General features: G+C 47.9%; 1 protein-coding gene across 1 annotated transcript; it reads left to right on the top strand.

Annotated features, from left to right (window-relative positions):
- The first annotated feature begins 14,927 nt into the window (after positions 1-14,927).
- KCNE4 (potassium voltage-gated channel subfamily E regulatory subunit 4) lies at positions 14,928-16,405 on the top strand. The gene is made up of 2 exons (XM_004617119.2): positions 14,928-15,014; positions 15,703-16,405. The coding sequence occupies exons 1-2, from the start codon at positions 14,996-14,998 to the stop codon at positions 16,263-16,265; spliced, it is 582 nt and encodes a 193-aa protein (XP_004617176.2). The 5' UTR covers positions 14,928-14,995; the 3' UTR covers positions 16,266-16,405.
- Positions 16,406-16,778: the final 373 nt, after the last annotated feature.

Genomic DNA, 16,778 nt, shown 5'->3' on the forward strand with positions numbered 1-16,778 from the left:
AGCTGGTGGGAGGCAGAAATGGGACTCGGTGAGGCCATCTGAGTCTGGAAGCCCGGGGCTTTGCTCTGCTCCTTTAAATGTGCCTTGCTGCTCTGGTGATGATTATTTTTCTTTACAGACCTTGAATCTTCAAGGTGACTTGGATCTCAGCCAATATTTTCCTAGGCTGATGCTAGAGGTAAGATTTATATTCCTATTCTTACAAGTCACACAGAGAAGGGAGGAAAAAAAAAACCCCAAACCCACTTTCTACCAGAAATAAAAGCTAAGGCTATAAGCCTTAAGCATTTAAAGTTTTAAATGAGCTCATTTTTTTAAAATGAAATTTTATTTATGAAAAGGAAATTTTTCATTATGAAAAAGAAATATCTCCCAGGAGATTTGCCTTAAAAGCTAGGTTTTCTGTGGGCGGGGCGTGGATCAGACAGTCCTGTGGAGCTGAGCGCCACCGGGCCAGGGGCGTTGGTTGCTGGGGGAGCTGGGTGGCGCCTCGGCCATTCAGCACTAGGAGGTCACACCCTGTGTCCCTGATGCTGGCAGAGGGGGTGTGATCCCCTGGGGACAAATGTTTGGTCCCGTTCAAAGAGGAAAGCAATGGAGCTCGCAATCTCACCAAGCCCTAGGGCCAGCCGCTGGTGTACAACAGTGGATCATTCTTTGACTCATTTTTCTTTGCGATTAATCATGTGCGTGGTCATTTTGATTCTAGGGCTGGAGCGATAGCACAGAGGTTGGGCGTTTGCTTTTCATGCAGCTGACCCGAGTTTGATTCCTCCGCCCCTCTCGGAGAGCCCGGCAAGCTACCAAGAGTATCAAGCCTGCGCGGCAGAGCCTGGCAAACTACCCGTGCGTACTGGATATGCCAAAAACAGTAACAATAAGTCTCCCAGTGAGAGACGTTACTGGTGCCCACTCGAACAAATCGATGAGCAAGGGGATGGCAGTGACAGTATCAAGTATCTATGGGTTTAAGTTGCAGGACATACCTTTTTTGGGGGGGAGGGTCACACTCAGCAATGCTCAGGGATTTACTCTCGGCTCTGCACTCAGGAGTTACTCCTGGTGGTGCTTGGGGGAACCATATGGGATGCTGGGAATTGAACCCAGGTCAACCGCGTGTAAGGCAAACGCCTACCCGCTGTACCACTGTACTATCGCTCCAGCCCCAGGACTGACTCTCCTCTCTCTCTCTCTCTCTCTCTCTCTCTCTCTCTCTCTCTCTCTCTCTCTCTCTCTCTCCCATCCCCACCACCCAGGCCATGGGGCAGCCGAAAGAGGAAACCAGGGCCAAGGTGGTTGATTGATCAGTTGCCGTTTATTCCATTCTCCCCACGCGCCTGTTCCAGTCTCTCTGAGCCCCCCATTCTAGTCTCACACTGCCCCTCATTCCCGTCTCCTCCTGTCTCTCCTGCTCATCTCTCCGCGCTCCATCTCGCAGCCTGGCTCTCTCTCTCCTCTCTGGATTCTGCTCCTTCTGTCCACTTCGTTCTCCCCCTCTACATGTCTCTCCGGGCCCAAGCTATACCCAGCAAAATCAATTTAAGAAAGCCCTTCCTGAGGGCCCACTAGGTTCAAAGGAAACACCACCTAGGGGGCATTCCAAAGCCCTGCCTGACTGCCCGCAGGCAAAATACCTCCTAAGGTGTTTTTCTCTTTTTCTCAGTTCAAAAACTCAATCAACGTCTTAATACTAGTTATTTTCGTATGGACACAGTGAGAGATACATTGAGGCTTGTAGGGCAGCTCTCCTGGGAACATCTTGCCACAGACTCAGACTACAGGTTAATCATTCCTAATCCAAGCAGGGTCAGAATCTAGTTATTACTTTTTGGATCATGACAGCATCTGTCCATGACCAAGCTTTTAACTTATAGTTAAGCATTAGGCACTTTGGCCAGGCCCATCTCAATGCCAGGGTGGCACATAACTCACCATTTGCCCTGGGTCTGTCCCGTCCCTCGTCGGGGCCCTGCCTTTGGGGGTGCTAGGAAGTAAGGGCAGCTGAGGCTTAGGTCAAGAAACAGATGCCCAGGAGGAAAATATCATGTAGAGTCAAATCACTCCCAGGTTACAAAAGCATAGCATTTACTACTATCTTCCTGTGCCCATACAAAAGGACATGGCTCTGAATAAACTATGCAGAGGACTCAAAGAGGAGAGAAAAATAATATTTACAAATCAATAGAGCACAAAGAAAGAAGTTACAAATAAGCACAGAGGAAAGGGAGCACTGTGATGGGAGTAACCCAAATAAACCTAACCTACCTGAGGCTCTGTTATCCTACACACCTCCCTCAGGCTCTCTGCTCAGCGTGGGTCAGCATACATGAAACTCTTTTTTGTGTGCAGGGCTTGTTTCTCGGGCTCAGAAGGGATGCTGGCTTTCTTACCATGGCCCCAAACATGTCCAGAACCAGCCTTATTTCTCCTTGGTCTCCTTGGTGGGAAGTAGCCATCTGCTCCTCCAATCATTTCCCTGCATAAAGGCCAGCTCTGATGGCACTGGGTACCATTGTAGGCCCATCCCACTGTCTGGGGTTTGTTGTCCTAAGGTGCTTTCCCTTATCTTTGCTCTGATGATTAACTCTGGCCATATATCGTGGTGGTGGCAAACAGTTTTCCCAACTTCTCAGGCTTGGTACCCCGAACTCTTATTATCTTAGTTGTTTTTTCAACCCTTTAGTTTTGAGAAATCATTGACAAAAAGAGTTGCATATATTTAACGTGTATGATAATGATATGATGCACATAGGCGTTATAGAATGACCACCAGGAGTGAGGCAATGAACACCAACATCAATCTACTGACACATGGCCAGCATAGCTTACCCACTTTAGGGTGTGATGAGCACAGTTTGGATCTGCTTATAACCAGCTTCAAGGGTAGAATATCACAGTGTTTACTATGGTCATTGCTTCGTTTTTTATTGAGTCCATCTCCTAGAATCTGGTTTTCAAAGGTTTAAGAAAACTTTTTAGGTGCCAGATAGATAGCAAAGTGGGTAAAGAGTTTATCTTGTATGCAGCGGGCCTGGGTTCAATTCCTGGCACCGTGTATGTATCATCCTCCAAGCCCTGCCAGGAATTATGCCTGAGACCAGAGCCAGGAGTAAACCCCGAACACCACCAGGAAAATCTTTGAAAGAATTCAAATTTATTTAAAAAAAGTTTTTGGAGCAAACCTGATGGTTCAGGGATTACTCCTGGCCCTGTGCTCAGGGATAACGTGTAGTAGTGAACTCAGGGGACCACATGTGAAGTCGGGAAATCAAACCAGCTTAGTCACTTCTTGGCATAATGTCTTTTCTTTTTTTTGACTTTTTTGGGTCACACCCAGCGATGCACAGAGGTTACTCCTGGCTCTTCACTCAGGAATTACTGCTGGTGGTATTCGGGGGACCATATGGGATGCTGGGAATTGAACCTGGGTCAGCTGCGTGCGTGCAAGGCAAATACCCTACCCACTGTGCTATTGCTCTAGCCCATGGCATAATGTCTTAACCCGTGTTCTATCTCTCTGTTTCTCAGATTTTTTTTAATTCTTGGGAGACAACTTTATCTCCTCAGCTAGAATTCCTGAAGCCCTTCCTTAGACTTGCTTTTCCATGGTGTTTTCCATGCTTAGCTGGGGATGGAGGAAGTTGACCCAGCAGGACAGAGTCACAGTAGTCCCAGAATGGTGAGTGTCTGGTGTAACGTCCATCAGAGATAAGGTGCTCCCTCTGGGGTCCTATACTTCCTGTCTGTCAGAGCTGGTTACTCATCTTTTTTAGGCACCGTTTCCCACATTCACAGCATGCTGTTCATAGAATCCCTTCCTGGATTCTTGTAAAAACAGAATAAGAAAGTCTGTTATTCATTCAACAAATATCTCTAAGGCCAACTCTGGGTCAAGTACCTTACCAGGTGCTGGCAATAAGTCGGTGAACAATCACTTCAGGGATTTCAGCTTCACTCTAAGATAGATAATGCCAAGGTGCTCCGCAGCTATGACTGGCCTGCATTTTTCCAATGTTTAATATTTGTGATAAATGAACATTTGCTCCTTCTAGGCAGGGTTCCAGGCACTCTGCCATGTCCTCTTACGATAAATTACCGGGACTTGCAGGATTCTACGCAAGAGCAAACCTTTGTGGATGACTCTCACCACTTCCTGAGACTTGTTTTCCAGGGCCTCTTCCCCTCCTGTGCTTGATGGAAGTGTGGGTGCAGAGTCTGTGACTTTTCTCATCATTGTTATCACTCCCCACACACACACATTTTCTGAGCTGTGTCAGTCTCAGTGTCAGTTTAGTGGTTAATATCTTCCTTTCCATATGATAATCAAAACCCCCTGTAATTCACTTAAAGTTGGTCTATGGCCATTCCACTCTAAATGCACCAGGTCTTGTCTGAAATTCCTTTAGAGTTAAAGCATCCTCTGCATCTTTCCACCTTCTGTTTTGGGTAGACTGGAGGTAACTGTGGGCAGAGCCATGACCTCCCACCACTTTTTAAGGTACTTTTTCTAAATGTAGGGAGAGTATCACCTCCCTTAGCTGTTGGGTCGCCATCTTGGGCTTGAAGTAAGTGGTATATGAGATCCTTATGCCCTTTTTTGCTCTTTTTTTGCTTTTTTGGGTCACACCTGGCGATGCACAGGGGTTACTACTGGCTCTGCACTCAAGAATCACCCCTGGCAGTGCTCAGGGGACCATGTGGGATGCTGGGAATCAAACCTGGGTCGGCTGCGTGCAAGGTAAACGCCCTATCCGCTGTGCTACTGCTCCAACCCCAAGGCCCCTTTTTCTTGGCCCATATATAATCTGTCAGAAAAATAAAACCCTAAGTTTTCTCATGACAAGTTGAGGAGGCACCGTCTTCCCTAACTCAGTCAGACAATATCGTGCCCTTCAGACTCTCCCAGGTATGGATATGTGCCCAACTACCCTCGCAGGCTGCAGGAAACAGGGAGCACCAAGTCCCCATACCCTCCCTCTCTCTTTCTCTCTCTCCCCTTTCATGCAGCGTCACTTCCAGTGATACTCCTGGGGACAGTCAATAGCAGGAAGAGACCACAGGGTGCAGGGCTTAGACTCAAAGACTCTGGGTTTCAGAGTCTCAGCACTGCGTTCAAGTGCTAGCTATGAATGAGCTATATGACCTTGGTAAGCCTATTCCTACCACACTGCACCTCAGCGTCCTTGTCTGTATTATTGGGTGGATAAGAGCACTCACCTTAGATGTATTTTTTTTTCTTTTTGGGTCACACCCTAGGGCTGGAGCGATAGCACAGTGGGTAGGGCATTTGCCTTGCATGCCACTGACCCAGGTTTGATTCCTCCACCTCTCTCGGAGAGCCCGGCAAGCTACCAAGAGTATCTTGCTTGCACGGCAGAGCCTGGAAAACTACCGTGGTGTATTCGATATGCCAAAAACAGTAACAACAAGTCCCACAATGGAGACGTTACTGGTGCCCGCTTGAGCAAATTGATGAGCAACGAGATGACAGTGACACAGTGATACAGTGGGTCATACCTGGCAATGCACAGGGGTTACTCCTGGTTCATGCTCTCAGGAACTACTCCTGGCGGTGCTCAGGGGACCATATGGGATGCTGGCAATCTAACCCGGGTCAGCCGCGTGCAAGGCAAACACCCTACCCGCTGTGCTATCACTCCAGTCCCTTAGATATATATTTTTAAAAGATTAAATCTGTGAAGAGCACTACAACAATGTTTATAAAATAAATATTGGGTAAAAAAAGGTTTGAATGACAAGTCACAACATCAAGTGAATGACTTTGGTAGGCAATTAATTTTGAGAGTTCTGGATTCTTCGATCTCTTTCTGTCTCCCATGATGTCTTAGCAGGACCTGGAGACCCATCCCAGGCCCGTGCAGCCAGTGTGATGGGGGAGGAGGAAAGACCCCAAGGATACCCAATCCTGTTGCATCCTCATCCAGGCATGCTAAAACATGTATGTCTAGGCAGTGTGACTCAGGGCCGGAGAAGGGATGATCATCACAAAGGTTCCCACACAACACGTCAGAAGGGGTTTCTGGGAAGAGCCAGGCTGGGGTGGCCACTGGCAGCTTCATTTCCTGATGCCCTGCCACACCACGGAGCCTGGTTGTTCAGTTTAGTCTCTCCTCGGCTCTCCCTGCTGTCTACTCAGGAGGGATATCCTCATGGATTCTGGGACGTTTCTGAGCGTCTGGAGTCAATTAATTACCCTACCCCTGACAGGGCTGAGGGGCTAAAACCGAAGCACTGAGACATTATGCAACGTGGTCAGTCACGTAGCAAGAGCGAGGCCGGCACTGGGTCAGATCTTTGGACTCCGGACTTCTGTTTAATGGGATGAGATTCGCCACCGTGCTGCTCTCCCAGCACAGACTTTGTTTAGTCCCAGAAGCTGCAAACATCATTTCAGAGATGTGTGGCCAGCGGTTCCTGGGTCATCTGGTGAACATGACGTCACCAGGAAATTCAAGTACTTGAGGCTCTGGAGAAAGTTTTGTGTCAGGACCGAGTAGGGGAGAAAAAAACAAAACAAAACAAAACAAAACAAAACAAAACAAAACACAAAGAGCAGAAAGCAACTGTATACACAAATGGAAGAAAACTCATCTCTCTATGGGCAATATGGAGGTTGGGCAAGGGGATAACTCCACAGAAAAAACATCGAGAACATTCTAAGGATGGTACAGCCTTCAGTATTTGAGAGTGAGTGGATTCTAATTTCACAGAAACAATTTATAATCACATTTTGCATTGATTTATGTTTGTGTCTGGTCATTTAGGAAAAAGTCTACTTGTTTTTTTTTTCTTTAAAATTTTATGCATAGTCCAAAAAAGTTGGAAAAACTACCTGTCTTTTATTTTACTCCTTTCCTCCTCAGTTCCTTTCCTGGTTCCACTGAGTGGGACAAATAATGGTGGGAAAAAATCTGGTTCTACAGCTGTAGAGAACCGATTCAGATTCCGACAATTACCTGTGACCTGACCTTGAACAATTTGCAGAGCTTCTCTGTCTCTGTACAATATTTATATACTTTCTCTACGGCGCTGATGTAAATGAAGCCTTGTCATTTAGACATGGACAAAAAATGTTTACTTCGTTCCAAACCTTGTTCTTTGCGGTTTGGAACAAAATAGACCCTCACCTAGGGGTGCACTGGAGCAGAGACTGGAGCTATTTACAGTGCCAGTTAGAATGAGCTGATTCACAGGGCATAATATTGATGCGAAGGAGCAGGATGCAGAGCTGTGCGGTAGACCTAAATATGTATGGTCAGATGGGATTGGAGGGGGCAGTTGGGCCACCGAGGCAGTGTGTGGGACTTTACTCCTGGTTCTGTGCTCAGGAAGTCACTCCAGACTGTGCTCAGGTGAACATATGCAGGGCCGGGACCAAACTGCAGTGGGCCGTGTGCAAGGCAAGCGCCTCAGTCCCTGCTCTATCTCTCCTCTCCCTGATTTTTGGTCCAGGGTCCAAGGTAACCCAAGGTAGCCCATGGCGATGGAGCAGCAGAATATCTATACGCAAAATGGAAATGAATCTTTAAGAACTTCTTTTTGTAATTTAATTTAATTTAATTTAGTTATCATGAAATTGGACTGGAGAGATAGTACAGCGGGTAGGGCGTTTGCCTTGCACACAGCCGGCCCGGGTTCGATTCCTCCATCCCTCTCGGAGAGCCCAGCAAGGTACCGAGAGTATCCCACCTGCACAGCAGAGCCTGGCAAGCTGCCCGTGGTGTAGTCAATATGCCAAAAACAATAACAACAAGTCTCACATGGAGATGTTACTGGTGCCCAATCGAGCAAATCAATGAACAATGGGATGACAGTGATACAGTGATTATGAAATCATAAAGTTATTTATGATTATTGAATATTGAATTTATGATTATTGGATATTGAATATTGATTATTGAAATTGAATATTGGATACAATATTTCAACATTGATCCCTAGACCAGTGTTTACTTCCTTCCACCAATCACCCCAACCCCTACCCCACTTTCTATTTGCCTCCCACCCATAAGTCTACCTCTGTGAGGGACTCTATTTTTTGGTATACATATGTTTTTGCACTGTAGTTTCTAGTACAGTTGCTGGCAGGGTTTCATGCATGACACATTACCATCTTTTAGCACCACCCCCTCCTGGTTGAATGCTTCCCTCCACTACAGTCATCACCCGCTCCCTGTCTTGCCCCCTCAAGAGGCATGCTTCCTACTGACTAGCACTTCGCACATTCTTCGTTTCCCTTGTCTTTGGGCATTCAGTATTACATCATTGTGTTTCTTGCATATCCTGCATATGCGAGAGATCATTTTGTGTTGGTCTCTCTCCCTCAGACTAACATCACTCAGCATGATACTCTCCATGTCTCTATATGTAGCTGCAAATCACATGACTTTATCTTTTATTATGGCCAAGTAATATTCCATCGTGTGTATATACCATCATTTCTTTATCCAGCCATATATTTTTAGACACTTGAATTGTTTCTAGATTTGGGATATTATGAGTAGTGCTGCAAAGAACATAGGGGTGCAAAAGTCTTTTCTCTGTTGTGTTTTGGGCCCTTAGATATATTCTAAGAAGTGTAGTTGCTGGGTCAAGTAGAAGCTCAATTCCTAGATTTTAAAAGAATGTACATATTGTTTTCCAGGACGATTGGACCAGTAGACATTCCTACCATCAGTGAACGAACATTCCTTTCTTCCTGCATCCACATCAGCACTGGATGTTCTTGTTCTTTTTGACGTGTGCCAGTGTCTGTGGTGTGAGGTGGTATCTCGTTGTTGTTTTGAATTGTGCCTCCCTGATGATGATGAGTGATGTGCAGTGGAAACATGCCTTCATACTTGTTTGCATTACATACAATAATAAACTGGAAATAGATCTAATTCCTAGACATAAGAGCTAAGCCTGTAAAACACCTAACAAGGAAATCAGAGAAAATCTTTGTGATGTTGGAGCAGGCTAACATTTCTTAGGATACCAAGAAAATATGAATGTATTATTAAATATACTAATTTCACATAGTATGTTAAATATACTAACCATTCAAGATGTCAATATACTGAAATTCATTAGAAAACATTTCCTTTTCAAAAGTTACTACTAAGAACAGGGAAAGACACACCTGAGACAAAGAGGAAATATTTATACCATGGATTTTTTTGTTTTTCCAGGCTATCTCTGGAAACGGTGGTCCCGAGGAGATCCCATTGGTAATCCTCGTGAATTCTCCTCACCTCTAAGGTAGAACGCATTTTTCTCCTGGGAATTTGTGCCACTATTCATTGTCATGATGTTCGCAATGCCAGTATGGAAGAGGACTGGAGAGAGGAACTGTATTAAATGAGATTGCATACCCCTCATTTTGAAGTACAGTTTTGGTGAAAAAGAAAAGGGAAAAACATCTAGTTTCTACTCCAATAAATTCTGCTCCTTATTAAAAATAAATGAGTAAATTTTGAGAGTCTGATACAAAGACTTTGGTGAGGGTTTCACAGCTATGTTCATAGATCATAACCAACCAGATGTAGGCTTTGTTTATTTATTCATTAATTATTACATGATCATATTATGTAGATTTCCAGTTGATATCATTAGAGACAGTGGGTGTATATACCTAACTTTTTAATTTTGGAGTTTTTGGACCACACTCAGTAATGCTTAGGGTTTACTCCTGGTTCTGCACTCAGGGATCACTCCTGGTGGAATCATATCTGTGCTGGGGATCAAACCCGGGTCAGCTGCATGCAAAACGAGTGCCCTCTCTGCTGTATTATCTCTCTGGCCCCTGGCTGTATACATTATTTATTTATTTTAATGAATCACCGTGAGATACAGTTACAGATGTACAAACTTTCATGATTACATTTTAGTCATACAATGATGGAATACCCATCCCTTCACCAGTGCCCATTCTCCACCACCAATGTCCCCAGTATCCCTTTCACCACCCCCACCCCATCTTACCCCCTGCCTCTGTGGCAGGCACATTCCCTCTTACTCTCTCTCTCCCTATGGTTTGCAATACAGATACTAAGTGGCCATCATGTTTGGTCCATAGTCTACTTTCAGCACGAATCTCCCATCCCAAGGAGGTCCTCCAACCATCATTTATTTAGTGGTCCCTTCTCTATCTCATCTGCCCTTCCCCCCAGTATGTGAGACCGGCTTCCAAGCCACGGAGCGATCCTCCTGGTCCTTATCGCTACTATCCTGAGGTGTTAGTCTCCTATTGTATCGCTCTGTATTCCACAAGTGAGTGCAGTCATTCCATGTCTGTTCCTCTCTTCCTGACTCATTTCACGTAGCATGATACTCTCCATGTCCACCCACTTATATGCAAATTTCATGATTTCGTCTTTTCCAACAGCTGCGTAGTATTCCACTGTGTAGATTATACCAAAGTTTCTTTAACCAGTCATCAGTTCTTGGGCACTCGGATTTTTTCCAGATTCTGGCTATTGTAAATAGTGCTGCAATAAACATACAACCTGGGTTTATTCTTTAAATATACATAGTTTGTTGTATATCCTTTGCACCTCAATCAAGCTCATTAAAAAAAAGTGTCCTAGCTTATGTTTCCATGAAATAAATTGATATCATGTTGTTGTTCCTACTTTTAGCCTCTTGAGAAAAAAGTATCTATCATTAAAAGTTCTCTGACTAAAAGTTAAAAAAAAAGTCTAAGTGTGTCCAGGCTCTTTCAGATGTCACCTGCAGCCCTCACTAGCCACAGGGCAGGTTCTGCACGGATGTCTGTGCCTGTACCTGTTCCCCACAGCGTTTCATTTCTCTGTACAAGAAGTAGGGAGGGCTGGAGTGATAGCACAGCGGGTAGGGCGTTTGCCTTGCACGTGGCCAACCTGGGTTTAATTCCCAGCATCCCATATGGTCTCCCGAGCACCACCAGGAGTAATTCCTGAGTGCAGAGCCAGGAGTCACCCCTGTGCACCTCTGGGTGTGAATGCCCCCCCCCCAAAAAAAAGAAGCAGGAGGTCTGCAGGAAGGAGGTCCCTAGAAAGTAGGACCACCAACACATGCTTTGGCAAAGTATCATTTTGTTGGTTTCCTTTTTTGTACCTGCACTGTTCTCTGTTCTATGCCTCTGGAGAGCTTAATCCTTTGCACTTCATTCTATTAATTTTTTTCCTCTTGACTGTTTTTGGGCTTCACTTGGCAGTGCTCAGGGATTTCTTTGGGCTCTGTGCTCAGGGATTACTCTTGGCAGGCTTCGAGGATCCACACGGGTCTTGGGGATTGAATCCGGGTTGGCTACGTGCAAGGCAAGTGCCCTACCCACTGTACTATATTTCCGTTCCCGGAACTTCATTCTAGATACATGCAGGTCTTTGGGAATGTGAGTTGGGGTTTGGGGACTGAGAATATTTGAATCCAGGCTCTTATGGGGGCACCATGGCACTGGGCTTTGTGCCATCTTGTCCTTGGATCTGGCAGTCTCTTTCCACCCCTCGTCTAAGCCTCTTAAATTAGTTTTATTTTTTAATGTAAAATATGTTGGAGCCACACCCTGCAGTATTCCCAGTTCTGTGCTCAGAGACCATGCAGTGCCAGGGTTCAAACTCTGAGCTCCCAGGTCCAAAACCTGTGCTCTAGCCCTCTGGGCCTTCTTTCTGGCTTAAGACATTTTATTATGGAGGGGGGTGTGCAGAGTGATAGCACAATGGGTAGACCTTGCATGTGGCCCACATGGTTTGGTTCTCCGCACCACATATCATCCCCAATCACTTCTACCAGGAGTGATTCCTAAGCACAGAGCCAGGAGCAAGACCTGAGCACAGCTGGGTGTGGCCCCTAAAACAAACACACAAAACTTTATTAGGCTTGGAGCATTGCAGTGCTGGGGATTGAACCCAGGACTTCACGCATACAAAGCAAATGCTCTGCCAGTGAGCTCCACCCGCTGTCCTCTCTGCCTTCTGACGCTTCCAGTTCCCGGTGCTTGGCAATCCCCAGTAGTTCCCGATCTCTGTCCGACAGGATGGCGATCCTTGCTCTCCCGGGTCTCTCCCATGTCCGGGACTGAGCACTGCGGGCACAGTGGAGGCTGCAAGCATCAGGAACTCACAGTGAAGGCACGTGGAGAAGGCCAAGTCGGCTTGGAGGGCTTTTCAAAATATTACAGACCCGTGGGGCCATCGTTAGGGGCTGTGGACAAAGAGGCCACGTGGGGGTGATCTTGGGGAGCGGGGAGTCAGCGGTTGTTACTGATTTGTGGGTGAACCCTGGCCCTCGGGCACGGGGCCCAGCTCAGACTCCATGGCACTTGGCGAGGTGTCCGGCTGGAGCAAGCGTCGGGCGCTAACCAGCGCACCACGGGCACGGAAGTTCCCGTGCTCGGACTGGACACGCTCCAGATGGGAGGGGGGGACATGGGTCTGCTCCCCACAACTTCAGTTGGGCAGCAGAGCCCCGAGACAGGCTTTCCCAATTGTTCGTCTCTCCATTCAGAGATCCCAGGACACCCCCTTCCCTCCCCTCCACCCCCCCAGGCCCAGTTCCCCCCTCTGAGCCTCTCCCATAGAACTGACATCAATGTGTCCTGTTGCTTTTCTAGATTTTTCTTGGCAGGGGGCACACCCGGGCTTCCTCCTGGCAGGGTAACCAGGGACCCACCTGAGGGGCTGTGAATTGAACCCAATTTGAAAGCCGCAAGGCAGTATGTCTACCAGACATGCTATTGCTCCAGGCTCGATTTTTCCAATTATTTTTTTAGTTTTGTTGATTTATTTTTTAAATTTTTTTGGCTTTTGGGCCACACGCAGAAATGCTTAGGGGTTATTCTTGGCTCTGCACTCAGGAATTGCTCCTGGCAATGCTAGGGTCACTGTATGGGATGCTGGGGATTGAACCCTGGTATGTGGAATGCAAGTACCCAACCCATTGTACGATCTCTCTGGCCCTTCGATTTTCCAAGTTTGATTGCAGCAGCAATTTAAATATGGGGTGTGCAGAAGGTGTCAAAACTTGATCTACAATTTTTTGCTTATCAATAACAATTCTTTTTCTTCCTTCTTTTCTTCTTTCCTTCCTCCATCCCTCTCTTCCCTCTCTTCTCCTTCCTTCCTTCCTTCCTTCCTTCCTTCCTTCCTTCCTTCCTTCCTTCCTTCCTTCCTTCCTTCCTTCCTTCCTTCCTTCCTTCCTTCCTTCCTTCCTTCCTTCCTTCCTTCCTTCCTTGGTTTTTGGGCCAACACTTGGTGGTACGCAGTGCTTATTCCTTGCTCTATGCTCAGGGATCGCTCCTGGTGGGACTCAGGGGAGCATGTGGGGATTGAACCCGGGTTAGCCACATGCAAGGCAAGCGACCTACCCTCTGTACTATCTCTCAGCCCCCAATCTGAAGAATTCTTGCTTCCTCCCCTGACCTCTGAGAAATATGAATGGTGTCTCTGTGACAAAATGGATTGAAAAACATCAAGAAGACTTACAGAACTAAACTTACCAAGGGAGGGGCTAGGGTGGGGGAGGGCGCCTGGGAGGAGACCCTAAGATCATGGTGGAGGGAAGTGGACACTCTGATAGAGGGTGTCGGTGTTGAACATTGTAGGCTTGAAACCTGATGGCCATCAGGACTGTGAATAACGTTGCTGCAAATAGCAATCTTTTATTTTACTTTTTTAAAAAATATGTATTGGGTCACCATGAGATGCAGTTATAAAGTTGTTCATGAGTGGGTTTCAGTCATACAAAAGTAGAAAGAAATGTGAGGATGATGAGCAGGTCAGCAAAGGAGTACCTTGAAAACAAACTCACCAATAGGCTTGTGCACATGAAGCAGAAGAAATGGTTCAACTCAGAAGGTGAGGTGGTTGTTCAGGCATGCCACCTGCCGGGCCCCCTGTCTGCCCTTCTGGGCTCAGAAATTTTCCAGGTCAGGAATCTGAGGGTGGAAAGATTCAGGGACTCTTTATGACATTTGCACTGTTAATAGGAGCCCAAGTTTCCTTCTTTTTTTGCATTATTATTATTATTATTATTATTGGGCTGGAGCAATAGCACAGCAGTAGGGCGTTCACCTTTCATGCTGCTGACCCGTGTTCGATTCCTCTGTCCCTCTCGGAGAGCCCAGCAAGCTACTGAGAGTATTGCGCCCGAATGGCAGAGCCTGGCAAGCTACCTGTGGCGTATTCGATATGCCAAAAACAGTAACAACAAGTCTCACAATGAGAGACGTTACTGGTGCCCGCTCAAACAAATTGGTGAGCAACGGGATGACAGTGACAGTAATTATTATTGTTATTATTATTATTATTATTAATCGAATCACAGTGGGATACAGTTACAAAGTTGTTCATGACTGGACTTCTGTCATACAATCTCCCAACACTCATCCTTTCACCACCAATGCACCAGTGTACATTTCCCACCACCAATGTCCTCAGTTTCCCTCCTGCTCTCCCCACCCCACCTACCTCTATGGCAGGCACTGTTCTCTCTCTTTCTCTCCCTCCCTTCTCTCTCTCTGAGCCCAAGTTTCTTCACAGTAACATCTGCCTCCAATTCTCTCTGCTCGCTTCCAGATTAGGGTATCTGATGACCCCGACAGCCCCCAGAGCACCCTGGACTTGTAACCCCACAGGGAGGGGCGGCTGGAGTGATTTCCAGCAAGAGCGGACTCTGGGATGCAGTTTAGATGGTGGGGGGGGAAACATTCTTTCCTTCCTTTCCCCACTTCTTTGCAGGCCACCTGATAAGGGTCGCGGGGCACTGGGGAGAGTGGGGAACCGTGCCACCCCCTTTTGCAGCCAGCTTCTTCTCACAGCTGCCAAGTCGTGTGAGTTGAACCGCAACCCTTGGAGTTCACTCTGCCACGACCCAGCTCTGTTGTAAATTTTCCTCCCGGAACACGTGACGATGCATGTCTTGACTATATATCCCGAAGGCGGCGGCAGAGTGTCAGAGACGGAGCCGGCTCGGAGCAGGAGTGACGGAGACAGGACCCGGGAACTCAGGACCCTGGATGAATTTGGCAGCTTTTGGTAAGTGAGGCAGGCACTTACCAGCATCAGAAACCTCTGCGGGAAGGCGGCTTCTCCCTGGGACGAGGCGGACTTGTCTGAGTTCTCAGGACACTACTTTTTTATTTTATTTTATTTTATTTTATTTTTTTATTCTTTCTGTTTTTTTTTCTTTTTCTTTTCTTTTTTTTTTTGTTTTTACTTTTTTTTCTTTTAGTTCTCAGGATACTATGTTCTGAGTGAAAACTTAAGTCCGAGGAGCAAAATTTCTCATGTTTATGTTTTCTGTTCACCCGGTTTGGGGGCAAAAAAAAAAAACTAGTGATTTAAAGACTCTTTGCTGTTTTCTAAGCTCCCGCATCTTAATTGCATTTTTTCCCTTCTGTCCTTTATTGTTTGTTTTCACAAGCACGAAAGAGAAAGCGTTGCTCTTGGACGTGCTTGCTTTGTGGAATGCACAGGCAATGCATACATAGACCCTCCAGTAAGTCCTCTTTCCCGCTGCCCCTGCAGCCGGCCCCTGGGATTCTTTGGTGCCATCTCTCACCGCTGGCTGCTTCTGCTGCATTTGGAAGCCTTTTGGCTCTGGCGCTTTCTGGGTGCACACCTTCCTCCTCCGCCCCCCCACCCCCCCCAATCCACCCAGCTCCTGGGCCGGTGGCGAAGTTCTAACCTGCAGCGACCCACCCCCTCGTCTCCCCTCCCCCAGACCCCGGCCGCCCGAGCAGCAGCAGTGCCCCGATGCTGGAGATGGAGCCTCTGAACAGCACGTCCCCCGGCCCCGCCACCCCACGCGGCCCCCTGGAGTCCCACCTCCCCGGCGCGGGCAGCGGCAGCAGCAGCAGCGGCAACGGGAACGAGTACTTCTACATCCTGGTGGTCATGTCCTTCTACGGCGTCTTCCTCCTCGGCATCATGCTGGGCTACATGAAGTCCAAGCGGCGCGAGAAGCGAGCGAGCTTGCTGCTCCTGTACCGGGACGAGGAGCGGCTGTGGGCCGAGGCCATGAAGCCGCTGGGCCCCGGGTCCGGCCCGAGGTCCGCGCAGGTGCCCGTCATGCTGAACGTGCTGCAGGAGAGCGTGGCGCCCGCCCTGGCCTGCACCCTCTGCTCCATGGAAGGGGACAGCCTGAGCTCCGAGTCCTCCTCGCCCGACGTGCACCTCACCATCCAGGAGGAGGGCGCGGACGACGAGCTGGAGGAGACCTCCGAGACGCCCCTGAACGAGAGCAGCGAGGGCTCGTCCTCGGAGAACATCCACCAGAATTCCTAGCACCCCCCCATCACCACATCCTGGGCGTCTGGAGGTGGCCCCGACGGTCAGAGCCTAGAGAGCGGAGGGACACTTGGTGTGTCTGCTGTCACGACAGCCCTGCCCGCTGCCCCCTTAGAAAGACCCTAAGCGGACCCCACCCTCCCAGGGGTGTGTGGAGGGGGTGGAGGGGGGGAGGATGAGGCTGAGCTGGAGCTAGCTTGGCAGCTGCAAAGGGGCACTGGGACTCCTGGTGTGGCATCACCTGAGCAGCCCCTGGCACCCCGCCAAGGGGCTGAGGCTGATCATTTAGGGGGCGTGGACTCCTGAATGCAGCAGGTGCAAATGCTGGTCTCGGCCTCCTCACTGGATTCCCGGTAGGTCCTGCAGCCTCTTGTCTGCACCCAGGGCCGCCCGATGCCCGGTGCAGGACTCATTCTGATGTGCTCGTTTGCCCAGAGCTCTCTGTTCTTGCGGTTGCTTGTGAGTTCCTCTAGTGTGTCCCTGTGGCCTGCGATCCCAGCGGGTTACTTT

The sequence above is a fragment of the Sorex araneus genome, chromosome X (genome assembly GCF_027595985.1).
Source record: "Sorex araneus isolate mSorAra2 chromosome X, mSorAra2.pri, whole genome shotgun sequence".
In the NCBI taxonomy this organism is placed as follows: domain Eukaryota; kingdom Metazoa; phylum Chordata; class Mammalia; order Eulipotyphla; family Soricidae; genus Sorex; species Sorex araneus.